Below are 17639 nucleotides of genomic sequence, written 5' to 3' on the forward strand. Positions count from 1 at the left end.
ATTGTTTTGAGCTTGGCAGGGTAATTGGAACTACTTTGCAGCAACTCCTTGTGAGAAGAGGTTTGCAAATTTTGAAGCAATGCATCTGGAAAAGGCAAAGGATCTCTATACCAAAGTATATTTCCACCTTATGTTTCTTCATCTCCAAATTTTTAAAATATTTAATTCCTTGCATTCTTGAACTTGCCTTGTTATGCATTGAACCCCAGTGACCTTTCCTTAGATTCTTTAACAAATAACTGCCCTTTTCAGCTCAGTTCAGTTCTACATAACTGGTAACATATATATTTTTCTTGAGTTTGAAGTTTATCCTTTGCATGTTACTGAAATGCTGTAGAGAGAATGCAGGTTACATCTAGATGAGTCATCAATAAACATTTCCCCTGGTAAGATAAGGTTTTCTTTGCACTGTGGCAGCCTCTTACTGTGGATTCCTGTGTGCTCTAAAGTCTGGCTTGGGGCAGGACAGATTTCCCCTATTACATTGTTACATGGACACAGATATAAATAAGGATAAAGATGCGACACATGCACACTTATGGATCAAAATATTGAAAATTTGTCACCTGCATTTGTGTGTTTTTTTATCTTTTTTTTTGCATCCTTTAAACCGTGTTTTAATCATAATTTGTTATTGACATGATCTGTAGGTATTGAAGCTGCATCCTGGAAACCTATATGCTGCCAATGGTACTGGAGCTATCTTGGCTGAAAAAGGTCACCTTAATGTTTCAAAGGATATATTTTCGGAGGTTAGTTTTGGTTATGCATCAGCTCTTTTCTTTAGTCAAAAATTTCATTAGTTCTTTTACATTACTTATTTTTATAATTTAGGTGCAAGAAGCTGCATCAGGGAGCATTTTTGTTCAGATGCCAGATGTGTGGGTAAATTTGGGCCATGTTTATTTTGCTCAAGCACATTTCGTCTTAGCTGTGAAAATGGTAATTATAAAAACCCTGGAATTCTTTTGTTAGAAGCATTAAGTGTGACAATTTGCTCTTTTGCAGTACCAAAATTGCTTGCGGAAGTTCTACTACAACACAGACACGGAGATCCTTCTATATTTTGCCTTCACTCATTATTGGGCTGAACAGTGGAAAGAATGTAAAAGAACTTTGCAAAGAGCTATTCATTTGGCGCCCTCAGATTATACGCTTCGGTTTGATTTGGGGGTTGCCTTGCAGAAATTTTCTGCATCTACACTACAAAAGAAGAAGAGAACTGCGGATGAGGTTATATGCTTCTATTCTTTAAACATCAATTTCATTATCATACACTTCATAGTTTCATCAGATGGTTAAACATTACTATTTTCCCTGAAAAATGAAATTACACCTAAATCAAATTACCCAGATTGGCATTCCACGCTATATTCAGAGGGCCTTTACTCAACAGGAGATTTTCTGAGATCTTACTACTTTGTGTTGTAGTATACTCATTGTTCAGATGATTAAAAAAATCCTCAGTTGCCCTGTAATCTGTGGTTCTGTGATAGGATTCTTGCAAGTGTAAGCATGTGTGTCATTATGTTTTAGCTTCAGGTGCCTTCTACTCTGTAACTGTGATAGGATTCCAGAAGAGTGAATTTTTGTGCACTTGCGGAATTTGGATGCTCAGATTTACTTTTTATTTGCTATTTTTGGTAGCATTTGTTTTCTTATAATTTGTTTATTTGCTGGTGATGCTTTTGCATGCTTCTGCAGCGGTTTTTATATGCATTTTCTTTTTTGCTTCTGAAAAACAGGCAAAATGATGGTAGTTATGCTATTTTCTTCTTTACTCCTTGTGCTTATTCTTTCTATTTTAATGGCAGGTGTGGACAACCGTCACAGAATTGAAACATGCAATTCGTGTATTTAGCCAGTTGTATGCAGCGTCGAGCTACCACATTCATGGGTTTGACGAGAGGAAGATAAAGATCCATGTAGATTATTGCAAACATCTTCTTGATGCTGCGAAGGTTCATTTAGAGGCAGCTGAGTGTGAAGAGCAGCAAAAGCGTCAGAGATTAGAGGTTGCTCGTCAGCTTAAATTGGCTGAGGAGGCTCAACGCAAGGCTGAAGAACAAAAAAAAATTCAGGCAAGACATTAAATTACTCATACTTAGGCCTTTATATAAGTCATAATTTCTTACTAGTAATAAGTTAACATGTATGCCAATATTTCTAGCATGTATGCCAATGTACCACTTCGAATGGCTATATCGTCCCCTGATTTATTTATTTATTATTACTATTTTATTTTATTTTTGTGTCAATACAGGCAGAAAGGAAAAATCGAAAAGAAGAGCTAGAGCAATTTATGCAACAAGATGAACATCTTAAACGTATTCAGGTTTCATTTTATCTACTAATCTGACTTTCTTCTCTTAGAAAAAATGCAGTCAGATTTTTATGGCTCTATATATGCTGAAAATCTAGCATGATTTACTCATCAAGTAAATCTTGAAATGGTGTAATGTTCTGTCTATTCCTTTGTTTCTTTTTTTTCTTTCTTTTTTTTTTGTATTACATTCATGCAAAAAAATATAGAATTGATAGTTCTTAAACTTTATTTTTTTGATAGGAGTCCTTACTTTTCATTAAAGCCTAAAAAATGCAATATCTCTAGAGATCATATCCATCCTGTTGATGTAGAGGCTACTGCAGGCAGGCTTGATGAATGCATGCATTGTCATTACGGCATTTTGAGATGGATCTGAATCTTAAGGAAGTTTATTGAGCAGTTTTTGTTGCGCGCAGCGGAAATTTCGGCAGCACTTCGGCAGCACAACAAGAGAGTCAGATCGCAATAAGAATTCCCGTCTCACCAAGGAGACAAGAATCTGAAGCGGATATCTCAACCAAGTGAGATATCGGCTCTTCCTCTCATCAGTTCTAGGACTGACCTGTCGAGGGATCCTAAAAGCTATTACAAATCACACAAAAGCAGTACAATCAATTTTTACGTGGTTCGGCAAATTGCCTACGTCCACGGGGCAAGGAGGGGGGAGATCTACTAATAGAGGGAGAGAATACAACTAGGGTTTACAATCACTCACAATCTAAACCCTCAAACAAACTCTCAAATCCCTCACAATAAACTCTCTCAAAATAGCAAAACAAAAGCGGCACAGGAAATCCTCATGCACCAAATAACTCCCTGCACTGCTCCTCTGTCGGCTTTTTCTTGTTTGCACGAAGCCGCCAAAGACACCAAGCCGAAAACTCCTTTCACGCCCTCCTGCTCTTGCACACTCGAAAACCTAATAAACAATTCCTATATATAGGCGTGATTTGCGTTTCGTGGGCCGGCTTCAGAAACGAATCCACGCACGGAACTCATTTACGTGGTAGACCCCACATCACGTGCGTGTTCACAATTCTCCACCTCGGTGAAGTTTTCCCAAAACTGAGCCGACACCAAAACATCCAAATATCCCACTTGTTGTGGCTAGTACGAACTCAATCCGCAACAAGTCGAGAACCCGAACGAGAGTCCAAACAATCTCACCCCCATCAAAAACCTCGTATGAAAAACCTGATTCTTCGCCAAATAGATAGCACTCATGCTATCACAATGAATAGTGACGGACCTCTGCGATATACCAAGTTCCTCCAAAAGTCCTCGAAGCCAAATAGCCTCCTTCACAGCCTCCGTAACTGCCATATACTCTGCCTCCGTCGTAGACAAAGCCACCGTCGACTGTAAGGTGCATCTCCAACACACCGGCGCACGGGTCAAAGTGAACACATATCCCGTAGTAGACCGGCGCTTATCCAAATCCCCGGCATAATCCGAATCAACATAACCAATGCATAACTGCCCACATTTAGTGTCCCGCTCATAAACCAAACCAACATTGAGCGTACCTCGAATGTACCTCAAAATCCATTTCACGGCATCTCAATGACCCACTCCTGGATCGTGCATGTATCTCGATACCATGCTTACCGCCTGTGACAAATCTGGCCTTATACATACCATCGCGTACATCAAGCTCCCAACCGCACTCGCATATGAAGTCTTCGACATTAACTCTCTATCTTCAATTGACTTTGGTGAAAGACCAGCTGAAAGCTTCAAATGGGCTCCCAATGGTACACTAACTGGCTTCGTATCCATGCTAACATGGAATCGCTGTAGAACCTTCTTCAAATAAGCCACCTGTGTCAAACAAATTCTGCCCTTTTTCTTGTCTCTGCCAATCTCCATCCCTAAAATGTGCTTTGCCTCGCCCAAGTCCTTCATCTCAAACTCATTTGACAGCTGAACTTTCAATTCATCTATAGCCGACCTGGAAATAGAGGCAACCAACATGTCATCGACATAGAGCAACAAATAAATGTACGCACCTCCTTTTAACTTGCGAAAATATACGCAAGGATCAAACTGGCTCCGAGTGTACGAATGACCAATCATAAAAAACCGTATAGCGATTTCTTCAGTTTGCAAACCAACTTATCTTTCCCTGCAGCTCGGAATCCCAATGGCTGAGTCATATATATTTCTTCATCAAGATCACCATGAAGAAATGCCGTCTTCACATCCAACTGATCTAACTCCAAACCATACTGTGCCACCAAAGCTAGCAAAATCCGAATCGAAGAATGCTTCACCACCGGAGAGAAAACCTCATTATAGTCAATACCTTCCTCCTGTGCATAGCCCTTCGCAACCAACCTAGCCTTGAATCTTAATGGAGTGCCTTCAATGCCCTCCTTCTTCGTGTATACCCACTTGCAACTAATTACCTTCCGCTCCTTTGGAAGCTCAACAAGCTCCCATGTATCGTTCTTATGAAGAGATTCCATCTCCTCCTGCATAGCCACCTGCCACGAATCAGCCTCCGAACTCTACTCGGCCTCTCTGAATGTAGTAGATTGCCTTCCGCCCCTTTGGAAGCTCAACAAGCTCCCATGTATCGTTCTTATGAAGAGATTCCATCTCCTCCTGCATAGCCACCTGCCACGAATCAGCCTCCGAACTCTGCTCGGCCTCTCTGAATGTAGTAGGCACTAACTCATCGATACTCTCCACCGGAAGTGCATACGCAACTGTGTCGGCATACCGTGCTGGCATCTGTATATTTCTCCTCTGTCTCCGAACCGCAATTGAATCCTGAACCTGAGCCGTCGGTTCCTGATCCTGCACATTAGTACCCGTATCCTCCGTATCACCGTCGTGCTCGCCTAACGTCACCTCAGTCGGCACCTGCATGGATACTGCACCATCTGGACAATGTGGAGCTGCATCAATCTCCACTACCTGCGATATCTCCTTCGTTGGGTCGCTCTCCACCTGATGAGAGCTGGGAAGCTTCAAGATAGAAGCCTCATCGAATGTTACGTCCCTACTCAGTACAATCTTCTTATCCACCGGATCCCAAAGCTTGTATCCTTTGACACCACGCTTGAATCCTACAAATATGGCCTTCCTAGCTCGAGGTTCCAATTTATCAGTTTTAACATGATAATATGCAAGGCACCCAAATACCTTGAGCTGGTCATAATCGTGTGCTGGCTTTCCCGACCACTTCTCCATAGGGGTTTTCCCCTCAATCGCAGATGAAGACAGCCTATTAATGAGGTGGCTCGCATATGTAAGTGCCTCAGCCCAAAAGATCTTCTCCAAACCACTCTGCGATAATAAGCATCGGATCTTCTCTAGTAAAAACCGATTCAATCTCTCTGCCACCCCATTCTGCTGCGGTGTATGACTAACCGTGAAGTGTCTCTCTATGCCCTCGTCTCGACATAGCTGCAAAAAGGGGTCTGAAGTATACTCACCATCGTTATCGGATCGCAACGTCTTGATCTTTCTCCCAGTCTGCAGTTCCAATCTCTTCTTCCACTCCACAAACAAATCTAGGACTTCACTCTTCTTCATCATGGTGTACACCCAACATCGTCTAGAATAGTCATCTACAAAAGTAACGAACCAATGTCTACCACCAAGTGATGCAGTCTTGGTAGGACCCCAAACGTCTGTGTGCATGTAGTCCAGGATGCCCCTCGTCTGATGAATGGCAGTCCCGAATTTCACCTTCGTCTTCTTGCCAAGAACACAGTGCTCACAGAACTCAATCTTCCCACTCTTGGCTCCCTTCAATAGCCCCTGCTTGCACAATGCCTGCAGTGATTTTTCATCTGTGTGCCCCAATCTATAATGCCAAAGTCTGCTCATGTCCGCTTCTGAAATAGCCGAAGCAACCTGGCCAATCTCGGTGCTTCCCTTCAGATAATACAAATTCCGATTGCGGACTCCCCTCATCACCACCAATGATCCCTTAGTAACCTTCGCTACAGCGTTTTCGAAAGTCACCTTGAATCCCTTCGCCTCCAAAGCTCCAACTGAGATAAGATTTTTCTTCAGTTGAGGAACAAATCTCACCTCCTTCAACTCACGGACTACTCCATCGTGCATCCTAATCCGCACGGTACCTATCCCACAAACGCCACAGGATTGATCATTTCCCATGACAACAACGCCCCCGTCGACTTTCTCAAAAGATGCAAACCAGTCTCGCCTAGGGGTCACATGAAAAGTAGCGCCGGAATCAAGCATCCAATCTGATGCATCCACATGGTTCACCTCCGGAGTAATCAGTAGAGAAAAGCACGAATCATCGGAATCATCGCCTTTCGCAATGTTCACCTCATTGGCCTTCGGGCCCTTTTTCTTGCCATTCTCTTTCTCCTTGAGCTTCGGGCAGTCTCTCTTCCAATGTCCCTGCTCCTTGCAGAATGCACATTGGTTCTTTGTTAATTGGTGGCGGCCTCTAGACTTTGACCTCCCTCTGTTACCACCTTTCGGATATGGGCTTCTACCTCTCGTCGACAAGGCCTCTCCTGAAGTACTAGCGCGGGAAGTCTCTTTATCCTTCCTCCTCAAATCGTAATTTGTCAAAGCGTTAGTCACTTCACTATAGCTGATAGAAGATCTATCGTTCAACAAAGTGAGCACGAAGGTATCATACTCCTCATCCGGTAAGGAGCCCAATAAAATAATCGTCTTGTACTCATCCGATATCTTCTCATTAACATTCGTCAAGTCCGACAACAACTTCGTATAGTTGTTCACATGAGCTGCTAGCGAGGTGCCTCTGGACATCTGAAATCTAAAGAGTCTTCGCAGCAAGTGCAACCTGTTCTCAACACTCTTCGTGAGGTACTTATTGTTGAGAATTTCCCACATCTTCATCACAGACGTCACCCCAATCACATCATATTTCAGCTCCTGTTCCAAACAGGACCTGATCACCCCACAAGCGTTCCTATTCATTTTCTCCCATATCGCCTCATCATATTTAGGTGGCCTCTCGTGGACCATGATGGTCTCTTCCAAGTTCTGAGCATTGAGCGCATTCTGTACGTCGCTCATCCACAAACCAAAGTTGATTTTGCCGTCATACTTCACCACACTAATTTTAGTGTTCTGAAAACCAACTTGTATTGTACTCGCCGTCGATTTGCTGCTTTCACCTTCTTCTCCCATTGCAAACTAACTCCAAAATTATAGAAAAAGAACAAATTTGATAGAAATTAGGAACCACCCAACTGAACACTAGATTGGATTCCAAATAGATCTCCTATCCACACGAGGAAAGCGAAATCTCCAACGGCAACTCCTAATGCTATCTCCACCGAAGCCGAGAACTCCAAGAACTAAGCTTCACACAAGAATCTTCCTCCACCAAATCCAAAACACCCTAGATCTGAAATCTGGGCTCTGATATCACTTGTTGCGCGCAGCGGAAATTTCGGCAGCACAACAAGAGAGTCAGATCGCAATAAGAATTCCCGTCTCACCAGGGAGACAAGAATCTGAAGCGGATATCTCAACCAAGTGAGATATCGGCTCTTCCTCTCATCAGTTCTAGGACTGACCTGTCGAGGGATCCTAAAAGCTATTACAAATCACACAAAAGCAGTACAATCAATTTTTACGTGGTTCGGCAAATTGCCTACGTCCACGGGGCAAGGAGGGGGAAGATCTACTAATAGAGGGAGAGAATACAGCTAGGGTTTACAATCACTCACAATCTAAACCCTCAAACAAACTCTTAAATCACTCACAATAAACTCTCTCAAAATAGCAAAACAAAAGCGGCACAGGAAATCCTCATGCACCAAATAACTCCCTGCACTGCTCCTCTGTCGGCTTTTTCTTGTTTGCACGAAGCCGCCAAAGACACCAAGCCGAAAACTCCTTTCACGCCCTCCTGCTCTTGCACACTCGAAAACCTAATAAACAATTCCTATATATAGGCGTGATTTGCGGTTCGTGGGCCGGCTTCAGAAACGAATCCACGCACGGAACTCATTTACGTGGTAGACCCCACATCACGTGCGTGTTCACAGTTTTATCATAGGTTTCAAGGCTACGTTTGCACAATTATCTTGAAACTTTGAAGTTATATAATCCTGCTCTGTTCAATATTGCTGTGAGTAAAATTGGGTAGACTGGAAAATGCCAGAATTTGATCACAGTCAGTCCCGGGTTTTCTCTATATCTATGAAATCATGCTGTGCTCATACTTCAACAGTTGATTAATATCCTCATATATTATTGTAACCTTGCGGAAGACAGAAGCAACAGACAGCAAATTCTCTTCTGATTTAAAGATGAGATGGTGGCTAATTTCCCACCTTGCCATGTTAAACCTAAGAATTGTTATTTAGGTTGCTACCTATTGTGTATATCTCAAAATTTTCATAACTTGCATATGATATTATCAGGCATCATCTCATGTCGCTTGGTGGAACTTAGAGAGGTTGGCTTATTACTAGGAAAAAGTGGGTCTCTCGCAAAGTGTAGGATTTTTAACATACCTTTGTTGTGGGAGTGACATCTTTCATGTTTCCTCCATCATTCAGGTGCTAAAAAATAAAATAATATAAAACATCAAAATAAATTAAGCAGATATGATTATGCTCCCAATCAAACACGGAAAATCTCATTAAAAGTGAAACTGAACCCAAGACACTGGAAAAAGATTTCATTCTGAACCTTCACATAACGGTAGGTTGTCATAGAACTTGGCAAGCTATAGTCTAGAAACCTCACTCGCTATCCCATAGTTTATGTTCTTTGTTTCTACCATTCTGGTACTGAGTTCTTTTATGGTAATATGTATTTATATTGAATTATTACTTCTTGCATGAAAAAGATCCATAACATGTCAATAGAATTTGGATCTTTTCACAGTGTTGTTTTCTTTGTACTTGGTACTGGCAGTCCATGAAATTTATGGCACCTCTTTCAAGTGTGTATATATCTCAAGTTTCATATATTCACCTTGTGATCTCAATTCTTCTTTTGCAGGAACAATTGAAGATTTTTGCTAGCAAAGCAAGCAGTAAGCTGAAAGAAAGAACCAAGGTTGAGCACGACGAGAGTGGAGTTGGTGGGAAGAGGAGGAGGAAGGGAGGGAAAAGGACAAAGAGGGGTAAGAAGAGTAAGACACGGTTTGAACATGAACAAGAACAAGAACAAGAGCAAGAAGCTGAAATGGGGAATGAGCCTAAAGCAGTGGATGAAGGAGATGCTAATATGATGAACTATCAGGAGGAGGATGGAGCAGACACAGCACGTGATAATTCTGTTGCTGCTGGTCTTGAAGATTCTGATGCTGAAGAAGACATGGTAGTACATATTCTCTTGCTTCCTAATAGTAAATAAGAAATATATGCTGTGGCAGTATATTTTCTCGAAATCCATATACTAACTCTAGAAATCGGTTTGTACTGCAACTTCACTGAAAATGTTCATCTACTTGGCTTTTCCAAGGGAGCACCTTCAAATCGCAAGAAACGGTCCTTGGCAGAGTTTGGTGATGAAGATGATCAACCATCAAAGCCACATCCAAAACTGAAGGTCACCTTGACATGAAGAGAATTAAGCAGGAAGTGACGAGGAACATTAAAGGGATGAAAGTAAAGAAGGAGCCTGGCGATGAAGAAGACGATGACTAGAACTGTGTATTTATATGCATGTGAGATATCTGAGACTTGTTGTATCTTGTTGAATAGTTGAATAGATATACTGCTCTCTTTAGTCAGCAGCTTGACTTGTTTACTCCCTTTGCAATTAGACATGAAATTATCTGAACGTAGGAGACAGTCTCATGTGAAGTTACCCTCTTTCAATAAAATTTTGTATAAACTTATGAAATCTGTTTTCGTCCGTCCAGTGTGATCTCCCAAATGAGAGTGCCAGTTTGTAGGAAATTTGCAAAAGGTATCTACTCTCTACCCTGTTCGGATTGATGTACTATTCGAAAAATATATGAGGACCCAGTGAGCTGTACATGAGAATAGTTTTTGTGTCGAAATTATTTATTCTTTTAACAATAAGTTAGTCATATTAAACAGTACTATTATTTTGAAAATAAATTGAATTATAAACTAGAAAGAGATTTATAAATGAAAACAAATACAAATATTTGTTAAGATAATTAGGAAATTTTGTAAGATTAATAGGTGATTAGGCACACACAATTTTCATGGAAAAAAAGGAAAGAAATAGAAATAATGATCAGTCAACACCTTGAACTTGAATCTTGAATAATCCTGAGATTACTAACTGAGACTACAAGAGTACGCATAGTAGCCCTTAAGATTGCTTTTATCAACTGTGTACCCTCGTTCATTAATCTCAGGTCATCTGTGTAGATGTAGATCGAGGATGGGATCATCTATATAATTACACTATATGGCACGTGACATAAATAATCCTATTAATTTGGCTATATAGGACTCGTGGGAAGTTGTGTCCCTTGAATTTGAAAATTATAGGACCTTCAGATACGTGTCAACCATGTATCATATTTTAAGCATTCCCTAGAACGTTCTCAGCGGCTTTTTCTTGTCCTCCTCTTCTTGGTTCCCTTTATTTTCTATTTAAACCAAAACAAATTTCTATTAAAATCAAATAAAGTATTGGTCATTTAGCGATTATCCTGTCAATTCTCTGTCCTTGTAGTCGAATAAGGTAATATCTCTCCTCGTTTAAAATTCATGGTCTTCTACATAACCCCATGGATCATTTTATACTATATTTTTATGCTGCACCTGCGTGTTTTTCATTATGATTCATGCTAGGTTTATAGCAAAGAGCATGTAAATTTTGGTGGATTAAGGGGGGTTTTTTTTTGCCCTTTTGTAAGGAGATACCGAATCCTTCTTTTCAATCAGTAAATCATGTTGGACTCATTAATACATATGTGATCTTTGATGTCCTTATATTTGAATATGACACTCAATTGATTCTTAATCTATGACATCCCACCGACTCAAAGTTATAGTCCCACATCGGTGAGGGAATAAGATATTTAAAGGTTTATATAGTGAAGCTAAAGACTAAAGTGTAACATCCGCTAGTCAATTTTGGCAGTGATTTGAGCCAAACAGTGCGTTACACTCGATGGGTCCTACGGCTTGCACGCACCAACGGGCCTGCGGGCTCGGGACGTGACAAATGGTATCAGAGCAGTTGCCAGCCGGAAGTGTGGAACTAAGTGTTATGTGGGGCTAAGTACTACACCGTGTAGTGTGGTGGGAGCCACCTCTAGAGCCCATAGGAGCTACCTCTGGAGTCAACATCGTTTGGTAGCTTGGGATGTGCTAATTGTCATGCCGCGACGAGGACGTCGCCTTTGTAAGGTGGGGTAAATGTGACATCTCACCGACCCAAAGTAATAGTCCCACATCGGTGAGGGAATAAGATATTTAAAGGTTTATATAGTGAGGCTAAAGACTCAAGTGTAACATCGGCTAAACAAATTTGACAGTGATTTAAGCCAAACAGTGCTTTACACTCGATGGGTCCCACGACTTGTACGCGCCAACGGGCCTACGAGCCTGAGGTGTGACATGATCTAAGTGGAGAACTTAGATAGAAGTAACATCTTCTATTGAGGGGATGTTTTTTAATTAAAAGAAAGGACCTTGGCTTATATTCATGTAACGGAATAATAGAGCATAAGAATAAGGTTATAACTTATAAGAAAATGTTTATGTTAAAGTAAGAGAGCGAGAGAATCTTGGGTAAATTTTCCTTGAGTTGAATATTGAGTGTACACATATATTTATACAATTAGAGGAGGTTGAGGTGTGTTCTCACAACCAATGTGAGACTAAAACCCACTATAATACACTATTATCAACAGTCATCCTCAAACTCATGTTGGATCTGTTGGTTTAAAAGAGAAGGAAAAACAGAGAACTTAAAGGTTGAAGGCTGAAACAAAAAATAAGTTTAAAGGAAGAAGATAACAATATCAGGATATTCTGCAAAGGTTGAATTTATTCTTTATTCATCAGAGATCTTCTACAGTTATAGTACTCAAAAAACATAAAAAAAATTCTTAAGAGTCATAACAACCACGTTATAAGCCACTAAACCACTACTGGCTTACTCCTAAAGAATAGCAAACTTGATCCTAAAGACTAGCAACAACTAACTGACTGGAAGACTAGTTCAAAACAGAAATATGAAACAATATATAACATATGTGCAGATCTTTAAAGCAAATATCTAACACTCCTCCTTGCTTTAAGGACTGCAAACTCCAATTTTCTTCCTTAAAGACTCGAACTTGTTGGCTGGAAGCGGTTTTGTAAACAAATCTGCCAACTGATCTTCAGACTTGCAATAGACTAAAAATACTTCTCCATTCTGCTGCACCTCCCTCAAGAAGTAAAGTTTGATGTTGAAATGCTTAGTCTTCCCATGAAACACTGGATTGTTTGAGATTGCAATTGCTGCCTGATTATCAACAAAAATCTTTGTGCCATCCTTCTGTTCTATGTGTAAATCACAGAAAATCTTCCTCAACCACAAAGCTTGATTTACGGCTGCTGTTGCTGCTATAAATTCTGCCTCAGCAGTGGATTGTGCCACAATCTCTTGCTTCTTTGAACTCCATGAGAAAACTCCAGAACCTAGGCTGAAACAATACCCTGAAGTACTCTTCATATCATCAATGGATCCAGCCCAGTCACTATCTGAGAACCCACTTAACTTGAAATTTTGACATTTCTCAAACTTTACACCATAATCAACAGTACCTTTGATGTACCTTAAAATTCTTTTTGCTGCTCTTAAATGCATTTCACTAGCACAATGCATAAAACGAGATAAAAGACTTACAACAAATAGAATATCTGGCCTTGTCGCGGTGAGGTACATCAGACATCCAATCAAGCTTCTATAATAAGCTTCATCAACTTTATCTGAACCATCCTCCTTGCTCAGCTTCTCTTTTTGATTCATTGGTGTGTTTATTGCTTTGCACCCCTCCATATGAAATTTCTTCAATATCTCCATTGCGTACTTCTTCTTGTAGATGAACACTTCATTTCTCCTTTGTTGGATCTCCATTCCAAGAATATAGGTCATAAGACCAAGGTCTGTCATTTCAAAAATCTGCATCATTTCTTGTTTGAACTCTTCAACCAGCCTTGTATTATTTCCTGTCACCAAAAGATCATCAACATAAAGGGAAACTATAAGAAAATCATTTCCCTTCTGTTTTACATAAAGAGTGGATTCTGACAAGCTTTTTTAAAGGGAAACTATAAGAAAATCATTTCCCTTCTGTTTTACATAAAGAGTGGATTCTGACAAGCTTTTTTACAAAGCCAAGGTCCAACAAATTTTCATCTATTTTGCTGTACCAGGCTCGCGGTGCTTGTTTTAAGCCATATAGAGCCTTTTTGAGCAAGTAGACTTTATCTTCTTCACCCTGCTTCACAAATCCTCCTGGCTGCTCAACATATATTTCTTCTTGTAGCACGCCATTCAAGAATGCTGATTTAACGTCTAACTAGAACACTTCCCAACCTTTTTGTGCAGCCATTGCTAGCAGAAGCCTGATTGTGTCTAATCTGGCAACAGGTGCAAATGTGTCAGAATAATCAACACCATAAATTTGTGCATACCCTTTAACTACAAGCCTGGCCTTGTATTTGTTGATGGAGCTATCAGCATTAAGCTTTGTTCTGTAGACCCATTTCACGCCAATGACTTTTCTGTCTTCAGGCCTATCAACCAGCTCCCGAGTTTTATTTTTCTGAATCATCAACAACTCTTCCTCCATTGCTTTCTTCCATTTTGGATCTTTGAGTGCTTCTTCATGACTAGCTGGTTCACATATTGCCACATTACACCTCTGATAAATTTCTGAAAGATGCCTTGTTCCTCTAACTGGAGGGTCATCTTCCAACTCATTTTGCCATTGTTGCTCATCAGGACAATTAACTTTTAGATTTGGTGTGGACCCACTCATTTTTTGTAAATTCTTCCAATCACATTGCTCATCTTCGTTGAAGTGAACATCTCTAGTGATAGTCATCTTTCTTGTTTGTGGATGATACACCTTGTAGGCTTTTGAAACTGAACTATAACCCACAAAGATGCCTGGAATTGCCTTCTTATCAAGCTTGTCACATTTCACCTGAGGAACATGAGTGAAACATATACAACCAAACACTTTAAGGAAGCTTAGCGAAGGTTTATATCCATACCAAACCTCAAATAGAGTTTTATCTTCCACAACCTTGGTGGGAAGGCGATTTTGCAGAAAGACTGCTGTATTGGCTGCTTCTGCCCAAAACTCTTTTGGCAACTCCTTCTCATGCAACATACATCTAACCATCTCCATCAATGATCTATTTCTTCTTTCACTAACTCCATTTTGTTCTGGAGTATAGGGAGCTGTGAGCTGATATTCAATGCCAGTTTCTTCACAAAATGAATTGAATTTAGCTGAAGTGTACTCCTTTCCATTGTCAGACCTGAGAGCTTGAATCATGTAGCCACTCTGATTTTCCACCATTCTCTTGAACCTCCAAAATACTCCAGCCACTTCTGACTTGAATTTCATGAAAAAAATCCAACACATTCTTGTAAAATCATCAATAAAAAGAATGTAGTATAGGTTACCTTGTAAAGATGGTGTTCTTTGAGGACCTCCAACATCTGTATGAATTAGCTGCAGCTTCTGAGAGGCTCTCCAAGTTGACTTGGGAAATGGAATCCTGTTTTGTTTACCAAACTGACAAGCATTACAATTTGGCAAACGATCAACAAGCTCCGGTAAATCTCTTGCCATGTCCTCCCTCTTCATTTTCAGCATTCTTTAAAGATGACAATGACCAAGTCTCTTGTGCCAGATTTCCGTGGTGCTGGCCTTATTGCAATAGGCTATCTGTTCCTCCTTTGTTGGATCAAATGAGAAACTTTTACCTCTCATTTTGATCCTAAAAATCTCCTGGCCTTTGGTGTCAAAAATAAGACAATGCTTATCCTCAAAGGATACTTTGAATCCTTTTTCTATCAACTGACTCACACTCAACAAGTTTTGAGAAATATCAGGCACATACAAAACATCTGAAATTGACTTTGTACCTGATCTTGTTGTAAGTGCAACGGTCCCTCTTCCTTTTGCAGCAATATAATCACCATTCCCAATCTTCACCTTTGTGGCTCTGTCGAGCTGCAAATCCTTGAAAAGGGCTTTGTCAAAAGTCATGTGGTTAGTACAACCACTATCGATCAGCCAACCTTCTGAAGAACTCTGAGTTGAGAAGCAGGTTGCCACAAACAACTGGTCTTCTTCATCTTGATCAGCGATTCGAGGCCATGGATGTAGAGGCAAGGGGGCTCAGTTCTTTGTAAATTGTTTACTTCTGTAGCCAAATCATTCGAAGGCAATCGCACCTCCTGAAGGACTTCATTGCTCTAGATACCCCGGGGCCAGTCAGAAAATTGTACAGAAACAACCATCGTCGAGGGTACTTCGGACGGTCGAGCTCGTAGAGGGGCTTCGACGTCGGGAGCTCGTCGAGGTTTCGACGCGAGCTCTTCGAGGGTCTTCTGACGGCGAGCTAACTTCGAGGGCTTCGCGTCCGATTAATTCCCCTCAGCCGCTCGAAATGAGTTGTGAAGGACCCTGGAGAAAAAAATGGGAAGAAATCGAGGGGAGGAACGAGGAGGAGCATGGTGGAGAGACAAACTGACTTGGGAGTAAGCTCCGCTGACCTGTGACCAAGAAAAGGAAGTTTGAGAAAAAACCCTCAGGCGATTAATTCCTCAGCCGAATTCTGCTCCAATCCATGCAAGCCACGTCAAGCTTAATCGACGCAGCCAGGAAATTTTCCTGCGCTCGAGCTCAGGCTCTGTTTTACCTAATATACATTATTACTACGTACTAATCAGGTAATATATATACGCTATATGATATTTATGTTCCGGAGAAAGTTGAATCTGCGGTGACTCCGTAGTGTTCATCTGAGTTGCGGGATCTGGAAAGCGGTTTATTTAAACCATAAAGAGACCTTCGAGCCTTCGCGTGCTGAAACTCCCTAATCCCCCCAAAATCCCATACCTTCTCTCTTCTTTCCGCTCAGATCGCGCCATCACCGGACACCCTCTCCTCACACCCAGCCGATAAGTCGCTGCCAGCCCAAAGCTCGGCCAAGCCCTCGACGTCCCTATACAAGTCGCCGCCCCGTCCCTTGCCTAGCCATCAACCTCCCCTCCTCCTCATCCAGCTCCCGATGATCGCCGCCCGAGGTCGCCCAGCGGTCAAGCGCCATCTACTCCTCCTCGCCGTCGAGCTCAGCCTTCGTCATTACCACGCCCTCCGATGGCATTCGTTCGAGCTCAGCCTCCAGGTGGTACTCGCCGCCTCTCCGGACATGCGACCAAACCTCGACGTCTGCCCTCATGGGTTCCGATACATAATTGGAAAGAGTCCGACCGTCTTCCAAATTCTTCAAAATCAAAGCCTACGTCTTCTAAATGCCATATCCTCTAACTTCGTAAGTAAATTTGCCAATGATATTTAATTTGTTAACTTCTTTCTGAATTATATTTTTGTTGATAAGCCATGATGTTACATTTTGTTGTTCAATAAACTTGTTAAATATAGCGTTTAATTTGACCCAGAATATATTTAAATATTTTAACCTCTTTCGAACTATATATTTTCTTGTAGGGCTAGATGAATAAACACACTTGAGAATTACCGGCAATTTGTGATTATTCTTCCGAGATTTAATTGATAAGTCGAATATAAATTAGACTGAAAGACACTAAAGCCGTACAGAGACACTTATTCAACACGCTTTCTCAATATACCACGCACATCCTTGAGCAATGGCAAATAGCAAATTGAATTGCTTGAATTCAAATTTTAAATCCTGATAGGAATGCTCATATCCATGATTGGAGAATAAAAGATTGTGTTTCGCGTATTGGATGATATTCACCGAATTCACAGATTTGCCAAGAAGGAGGGCATTCAGATAAATAAATGAGTGGCGTGAGCGATAATAATCGTACACCTATTTTTAAAGAATTATTGAAGAAGCCGATGAGGAAAGAAGGCGGTGATTTCGGGAAAGCCGCGATAATGACATTGGCCCGAGATGATTTGTCAGCAGTTTGAATTGAATGATCGGAACCCTATCATATGCATTGAACCTTATTTGTGGCTTCATTATCGGAGCTTCATATTATGACCCGCGCATCGTAGACATGTCCTTTGGGGGCCGTTTCTAGATAATGACGGGCAGTGTATCAACTTTGCATAAAATACATTGGTGCCGATGCGGTGTTCACTTCTTCCATTTGCTAAAGAGATGAGATA

General features: G+C 41.0%; 1 protein-coding gene across 3 annotated transcripts in view; it reads left to right on the top strand.

Moving 5' to 3' along the window:
* The window catches only part of LOC109837090 (protein CTR9 homolog), a 72510-nt gene extending 62368 nt beyond the window's left edge, over positions 1–10142 (top strand). Inside the window, exons 17-24 of one of the 3 annotated variants that reach the window (XM_020405174.1) lie at positions 20–115; positions 651–752; positions 835–942; positions 1009–1233; positions 1815–2081; positions 2264–2335; positions 9308–9628; positions 9773–10142. In XM_020405174.1, the coding sequence (XP_020260763.1) occupies positions 20–115; positions 651–752; positions 835–942; positions 1009–1233; positions 1815–2081; positions 2264–2335; positions 9308–9628; positions 9773–9874 (1293 nt within the window). In that variant the 3' untranslated portion in view covers positions 9875–10142. Of the gene's footprint in view, positions 1–19; positions 116–650; positions 753–834; positions 943–1008; positions 1234–1814; positions 2082–2256; positions 2336–9307; positions 9629–9772 lie in introns of those variants that run through there. The other 2 variants (XM_020405175.1, XM_020405177.1) reach the window with 2 other exon arrangements.

Source organism: Asparagus officinalis, chromosome 4 (assembly GCF_001876935.1).
Source record: "Asparagus officinalis chromosome 4, Aspof.V1, whole genome shotgun sequence".
Classification (NCBI taxonomy): Eukaryota; Viridiplantae; Streptophyta; class Magnoliopsida; order Asparagales; family Asparagaceae; genus Asparagus; species Asparagus officinalis.